Genomic DNA, 7,682 nt, shown 5'->3' with positions numbered 1-7,682 from the left:
TGGCGGTTCCGTGTTGCACAGATCCTGAACCGTGTAGATTGTATGGACGAGGCTGCGGCTGAGCTTCAAGCAATCCTTGAGGACGAACAAGACCCATACATCCGCATGGCAACCTGCGAGCTGGCGGAAATCGCGAGAGAGAGAGCGGAAAATGCGACGCGACAAGGTCGCTACCACGATGCTACCCGGTTTTCTATGGAAAGCCTTCACCTTTACCGAGAAGCTTTGCAAGAGCTCCAACAGACCGACGACAGCGCGACAAGGCTTTGGGCCGCGGGACGGATTTCGGATTTGGTGCACTGGCACAATACAAACTTAAGAGGTCATGAGAATTTGTTCGCTTCGTTGAAATGGTCTGCGGAAAGTTCACGTACTGTCAACGACTTGAAGAGGCTATGGGGGTCCTTATTGGCACAGGATTCCAATGACCAAACGCATTTGGCATTTACAAGGTCATTTCTGATGCACCTTTTCCAACGCAGAAAGTTTGATACTATCTGCCAATGCCTCAACCAGCTCCGGAACGACATCGCTTCTTCAGGGGAGTCCAGACTTTTCAGGTACTGCAGGATGGAACCCCGCAGTCCCGTGGCTCTTGTTTTCCTTCCGGAGAGCAAGGCAGACAAACTTGAATGCCGGACCCACGAAATACTTGAGGTTTTGCACCACTGTTTGGCGGAAGCACAGTTGACGCAACATGCTCTGGTACCCGTTATCAAAGACTCCTTAGCAAGCATGTATTTCGTGGCGGCGAAGGATGAAGAAAAAGCTATTTCTTTGTGGCAAGACATTCTCGAGAGCCATGGACGGCTTTCAACTGGTTCAATGCTCAATAGAGTCAGAGCCAACGCAACGAGGCATTTGTCTTCCATTTACTTCACAAAGGCACTGATTCATCGGGATTTGGGACTCGAATCAGAAGAGCCTGCCAAGAAGTTGAAGTCGATTGTTTGCAACGGCACGGATCCAAAGCAACAGATGTGGTGGCTCGCACACTGCTCCTCCCTCATGCTCGCGGCCTGGAATTTGGGCGGCGGGGTTGCTCAAAAGGCCGAAGCGCACCGAAGTTTCAAGGGCAACGTGCTCCTTGCCATCGAAATTCTGGAAGACTCCAACAAAGCCAACGACATCACTGGATTTCTTTTGCTGGCTGAGACTCTGATGTCGACGGGGGTGGACGACGCAGATGCGAGCACAGCGATGCGTCTTTTTCTGGATCATTCGGGCCAAAACAAATATGCTGTCAGATGCCATGGGTGTGGTGAAGCACTCGGGTTTGGAATGTTCCAAGTTTGTCGATATTGCAAGTCGGACCTTTGCGATGGCTGTTTCCAGTCACAAGAGAAGGGGGATCTTGGGCTTCGGCTTTGCCACCCCCTTCATCAATACTTCAAGCCATCCAAGGAAATCTCGGAACTACTAATAGAAGGTAAGACTGAAGAGCAGGAAAAGCACCTCCAAGAGTGGGTGAACAGATTGAAGGTCAAGTGGGTAGCGTAACAGTGTATCTCTAGGGCCCAACAAATCGGTACCTTGGATACCATGTTCCCTTTGTATGCTTAGTTGAGGATCTCGGCTGTAACTGCACATGCCCAGGCATACTAAAGTCACGCCACCGCCAGAAACGCATGTTTGTGAAGGTTATTATAAATACTACATCCAGGAACTTCATGCGAAGTGGTTTGACTATTAAGGCCCCGATGTCTTCTCTGCGCCACCATGCTGCTTCTCCAGGCCGAATTCAGTCTCCAGTTCCTTTCTCAGCCTCACCGGCTTCTCAAAGAAGACAGCCAAGAACGAAAGGCCAGCAAACACCACACCAATCTGCCACATCCGCTTCAAGCTTTCCGCATAAACGCCGACCAGCTGGGAACGTGTCTCGGCCGGGAAGGATTCGATAAACGCCTTGGACGCATGCTCATACGCACCACCTTCCCCCAGCGCGGCCCGCGCAGCAGGGTCACCAACACGGCCGAGAAGCTCCCCAAAACGGTTGTTGAAGACGGCGGCGGGGATGGAGACGCCCCAGATGGTGCCGAGCGAGCGCACGAACGCCCACGCCGCGGTGCTGGCGGCCGTGTCGGCGTCGCGCAGCTCGGCCTGCACCGCGGGCAGCAGCGCCGGCATCACCGCCCCGAGCCCGGCTGCCACGACCATCTGCAGCACGATCCACGGCGCGTCGCTGCCGCCAGCTCCCAGGAACGAGCAGCAGCCCACGGCGACGGCTAGCACCGCCGTGCCGATGAAGTGTGCGGGCCGGAAGCGCCCCGTCTTGCCGATCAGCACGCCCACGGTGGCGGCGACGACGGGGAAGACGAAGACGAGCGGGAGCAGCTGGACGCCGGAACGCTGTGGCGTGGAGCCGCGCACGGATTGGAAGTACAGCGGGAAGAAGTACGTCACCCAGATTGCGAGGATGGCGTGGTTGAAGGTGATGAAGAAGGCCGCCGCCGTAGTTCGATTGCCCACGACGTGCGGGGGGGTCACCGGGTGAGGGCAGAGCCGGGGGCTTCGTTCGAAGAGAGCGAAGAGAACCAGCATGACCAGACCGGTCACCAGGAGGGCGATGATATGCGGGTTGCTCCATGAATACCGCGTGCCGGCATACGTCAGGACGTACTGGATCAGCGTCGTCGACGCGATGAGGATGCCGTTGCCGATGAAGTCTACGCGCCGGAGCTGCTCTTTCGCGGGTAGACTAGGCTTATGCGAGACGCGCAGGAAGACGAAGAGGATTGCGAGGACCAAGGCGCCGATTGGGAGGTTCATGTAGAAAATCCATCTCCAGGCTCCGTGTTCGGCGAGTGCGCCCCCAATCAACGGACCAATGGCCGAGGCGATGGTCATAAGGGCGAAGAGGAGACCTGTCTTGCTGCCCCGGTCTCGAAGTGGGACCAAGTCACAGATGATCAGGTCGACAAGCATGTTGATGCCACCGGCGCCGATTCCCTGGATTCCGCGGCCGACGAGGAGCATGGCTGTGCTTTGGGCTGTTCCGGAGATAGCCCCGGCGGCTGTGAAAATTGCCACTGATGAAATCATGAGCCAGCGCCGTCCCCACAGATCGGCCAATTGGCCGTATAATGGCTGGCAAGTCGCGCTGTAGGACGTCGTTCGTCAGTTGGTTTGCGGTGTGGTGACGCGGGCTTTTTACATACCTTGTGAGGAAGTAGATGTTGCTTACCCAGACGTAGTCTTCGCCGGCTCCCAAATCGGCCAGTATTGTGGGCAAAGCGGTTGCAATGATGGAGCCCTCGAGGCCGCTGAGCAGAGCAGACAGTGCCAGCCCTGCGAAAATGATCCAGAACCGCCATCCATAGCGGTTGACCGTTGTGCCTTGAGTGGTTTCTTCAGCCGCGGGAAGTTTTTGAGGTGTATCTCGGTCCACGAGTTCCACTACACTGTCACAGCGGTCTGCGTCTTTGGGAAAAGGCATTTTGGAGAAGAATCTGGCGGCCGGTGTATGGGCTGTACGGTGGCTTCCGGTGTTGGATTCATATTTGCTCTCGAAACGTAGCACTGCCACTTGTGACATGCAGCGACTGTCAAACCAGGCCCGTTGTTTGGAGAAGGGGCTCGTGCTGTCACTCTACAGCGCAGGGGGATCACCAGTTGTAAGCTAACACGTCATTCCCTGCTGCCCTTGCAACATACAACAGGCCGACTAGGAAACTTGGAGCCTTTCCGGGAACTCAGGACTCTTTCCACACTAGTCCGCCAATTCGACTTTCATTCTAAGCGTGCCAAAAATTAGATCGCAATCGGCTTTAGTTCTCTTTCTGATTTATATCGATAGCATTTTGCTTCTAGAGGCTTTGTCCTGTTTCTCACAAGTGCTTGATTTTTCCCATGTAGGGTTTCTGAATCAGTTTCGTATGACCATTGCGCGTGGTGAACAATCGGATTGCCGGACATTTTTCAAGACTGCGGATCCCCTGTCTACTAGGAAGTCAGTACCGGCTCGATTCGACATATTTTCGTCATGGAGATCATCCACCACATGACCAGTCGGTCATGTAGTGTAGATTCGAAGAAGTGGGTTTTCTTACACGACCTTGACTTCGGATAATATTCCCGCATGTCATTAGAAAGAGTAACATCTTATCCCTGGTTTGTTCTGTGAGGCAGAGCGTAGCACGGCATTCCAAGAGTTGCGTTCCACAACGGACGGTGCAGAATGGATGATTTGTCGTGCAGTGGCACACTGCAGGGGTGAAGACCGTCTTGAATGGTCCCCACCACCCGTCAAGCTCGCATGCCAACCCTGTCAAGCACCATCAGATCTTGAATCCAAATCTTCAGACGCGACCAAGTACCCAGTCATCGGGTCGTCTGTCACATAATCGATCTCGATGCTGACACATATTGTCTCGCTGTGTCATCGTGTCTCGGGTGAATGGGATGATCTCCCAGCCGAGGTCGGCGTCACATTTGCGAATCCATTCCACACTGCCTTGAAGACGCGAGGGGAGCGACATGCAGTTTCCCTTGTTATAATTAGCGCCGCTTGTTGGAAAAAAGGACCATCACGCGAACACCACCGATTAAAAAGTTCTACAATGATACTGTTGTGTTTCCTGTTTTGGATGCACAGCAACGGAAAGAGCCTATGTTCGGGAGTCAGCTTCAGGGTATGGTCATATGAAGTTGACGGCGACTAGCCCTATCATGCGAGGCAGACCCTGGGAAACTCCACAGTTTGCATGGCCACTTTCCCCATGCGGGAGGCTTCAGGGCTGTTTGATGATCGCCACGTTGCTGGCTGTCACTGTACCTCACCTTATCCGCAAATCCTCTCTCCGCCTGGCCGCATTCGCCTCAACCTGCGCATTTCCCCAGACTCAAGCATGTTCGCGTCAACTCCAAGTGCTTCTTCCCGCTGTACGTCCGCAAGGTGAATGTCCGCGAGCTGCTGCCGCGGGGTATCGAGTCGCTGCAGGTGTGTTTCGACGCCAGGACCAGCGCGGTCAAGCAAGTTGTCGATGCCGCCACGGATGAAGACGATTACCAGTGGAACATCGATATCGCGCGGAGCTGCTCACTTCTCCCGCGGCTCGCACGTCTCTGCGTGGAAAAGAAATGCTTCCTTGGGGACTCGTTTTGCGATATCCGTGTCTCGGGCTTGGGTGTGGTGGATTGGGAGCCGCCGGCGCATGTGATGGTCTTTTTGGACGGTGCGGCGGGTGTGGAGGTGGAGGTCAAGGTAAAGCGGTGGATCGATAATTCTGAAGAGAGAGAGACGAACGTGACCCGGGGTGGACGGAGGACGAGCGGCGGAGGTGGGCGTCGGAGGTAATATATGGCACCCGGGCCGAACGAGAGGCAAAGCGCGGCCCGCTCTCAAACCCGGGCGCCTGCCGTAGATCCATACTTAAATATAAGACAAAAATCACCCCCTAGGAAAATACGGTAAAAAGAGCTCTAGTATGTCATCTCATGTCGTTGAATTCATTACTCTCGGCCGACGGCGCCTACGTGGCGGCCACCTGCGCTTACGGGGGGTATCATTTTACTACAACCGTTTCTTCATCGCCCACGCCACCGTCATTTTATTTCCCTGAACAAGCTTCGCGTTTGGCTCGGCAGGCCGTGTTGAAACCTCGGCCTTCGATGTGTCCAAGCCGAGCGAAGTCGTCGGCCCCATGATTTCCTTTCCCTGAAAATCCCCATCCTTCAACCTAACCAACACCAGGAAGATATATCCGGCACAGCATGGCGCGCCTCGGTTGGTGAGGGGTCGAGCGGAAAAGCCTCCAACCCCGCAATGAGACCCAGCACGTGACTTCAGAAAACCCGAGTGGAGGAGGCCAAATCTCAATCGAAAGACCGGGGTAGGACTGTGAATCGATGATGCTGGTAGAGGGCATTGGAGGAACGTCGGGCGGGGGGAGGGTCGAAGTGCATGCTTGATGCATTGTGCGGTCCTGCTGGAAGGCGGTTTTGATTTCTCGTGTCTCATGCTCCTTTCTTCGGCCTTCATACTGATCTTTGGACGCTTTCGACATCGTATTGGCGCGTGACGTGGATTCCCGAGGATGCGAGGATCTTGCGCCCGCTGTCGTTGTCGCCGGCTATGCTGGGCTCGCTGGTAGTGCGCCTGACTTCGCCGTCTTCGTGTGTCGAGTGGATCACTCCTCTCGCCCCGGCTCGTAGCTCGTAAGCGCCTCGCGAAGAGTCGCCGGTCTCCTTGTCGGTGTTGCCGGTGCCCAGGCAAGAACGGAACATGGGGCGAAGTGTCTATGCAACCCGTCAGCTGGAGATGCGATACCGCAACACGAGGGATCCTTACGCTTGCGCAACCGACTGTCAATGCAACACCAACTTCGGCGACTGGAAGTTTTTGTAAGCGATGGAGCATTTTACAGGGTGGGATAGACTTACAGCACCATACCGTCACGCCATAGACATTGACTGCACACGATTAGTGACACGTAAGAGTCGGGGAGTTCCGCAGCTTACAAAGGTAGTCATCCGTGGAATTCAAGGCCAGAGTGTATGCCAGACGGATAATGGCGCAGATGCTCGCGCTGTTTCCATCAGTTTGATTCACGACGGTTTCGACGGATGACACTCACAAGAATCCGAGGGAAAGCAGACAACCAGCAACGACCTTTAGGTTGCGGTTCATCTGCAGGTGCCAGAGAAGAGGGATCGGGCTGTTTCGCAAAGTTAAAAAGGCCGAGCTGGCATGTGGGTGGATGCTGTGGCTCACCAGAAGCAGATGATGACATCGCTAATGATGCTCGTGACGGTGACAGTCATGCTGAGAGAAGCGAGAACGTTTGATGGGTGGCAATATCCTTCGATCGCGGGATTCCATGTTTTGCTGCGGGACCATCAGTCTCGACGCCCAGTCTTTTCCATGGCGACAACTTACGCAAGCGGCCGGCACTGTAATAGACAGAATATCGCAACGGAAAGAGTAACGGAGGTGAAGACTGCAATGGTGATTCGAAGGATCCACAGGATATACATTTGACCGCAAATAATCCGGGTGAGCATCAGCGCGATGCTGGCTTTGATCAGGATGATGGAACAGCAGTATGACACTTGGAAGAAGACGAATGCCTTGGAAGTTAGAGCGAGGCCATGTGTCGGGAAGGAAGCGGAGTACAAACCTTATAGGCTGCCATCGACATCTCGGGCGTGACATTCCATTCGTGCGCCCCGAGGCCGTTGTTGGCAGCCTTGATTGTCTGCGCGCAGAGCCATGCGAACGGAAGCTGTCGTCCAGTCAGAAACACGCCTTAGTGCAGGGGCGCTGGCGCCACGTACCGCCGAAATGGATGCCACTGTGTCGTCCCATCCCCAGTTTTGCTTTGTGACTCTCGAATATATCCGCAGGCCCAGGGTGGTGTATCCGGATATCATAAGCACGATGACGCAGAAAAAGAGATATCGCGAATTGTCGTACAACATGTTGGAACCCGGGAGGCGCGGGGGCAATCGAAACGGAGCCAACAGCGGCACGGAGGCGCCCCCGACGAATATATACAAGTGGCCTCGGCAACCGACGCCTAGCGGATTTGCTTTTGCAGGGTTCTAGCCTATCGTGTCAAGCCCGTTTGGCACAAGCCCCTGGTTGACAGGGTCCGTGATCGTCGCGCTAGGTGACGGCCGCGGAATCCCACTGTCGCTTGCCCTGGGTCTGGACTGATTTCCAGCGGTGTCGTTGGGCGCCG

General features: G+C 55.0%; 2 protein-coding genes across 2 annotated transcripts; both read right to left on the bottom strand.

Moving 5' to 3' along the window:
* Positions 1 to 1,689: 1,689 nt before the first annotated feature.
* SLS55_002015 (uncharacterized protein) lies at positions 1,690 to 3,436 on the bottom strand (the record flags this gene model as incomplete). Its single annotated transcript, XM_066773502.1, has 2 exons — positions 1,690 to 3,100; positions 3,159 to 3,436. The coding sequence occupies 2 exons, from the start codon at positions 3,434 to 3,436 to the stop codon at positions 1,690 to 1,692; spliced, it is 1,689 nt and encodes a 562-aa protein (XP_066636069.1).
* Positions 3,437 to 5,976: 2,540 nt separating this feature from the next.
* On the bottom strand, positions 5,977 to 6,762 carry SLS55_002014 (uncharacterized protein; the record flags this gene model as incomplete). Its single annotated transcript, XM_066773501.1, has 2 exons — positions 5,977 to 6,237; positions 6,757 to 6,762. The coding sequence occupies 2 exons, from the start codon at positions 6,760 to 6,762 to the stop codon at positions 5,977 to 5,979; spliced, it is 267 nt and encodes an 88-aa protein (XP_066636068.1).
* Positions 6,763 to 7,682: the final 920 nt, after the last annotated feature.

Source organism: Diplodia seriata (genome assembly GCF_021436955.1).
Source record: "Diplodia seriata strain FDS-637 chromosome Unknown scaffold_2, whole genome shotgun sequence".
Lineage (NCBI taxonomy): Eukaryota > Fungi > Ascomycota > Dothideomycetes > Botryosphaeriales > Botryosphaeriaceae > Diplodia > Diplodia seriata.
Note: the sequence above shows the minus strand (reverse complement) of the source record. Positions and strands in the feature narration are given on the sequence as shown.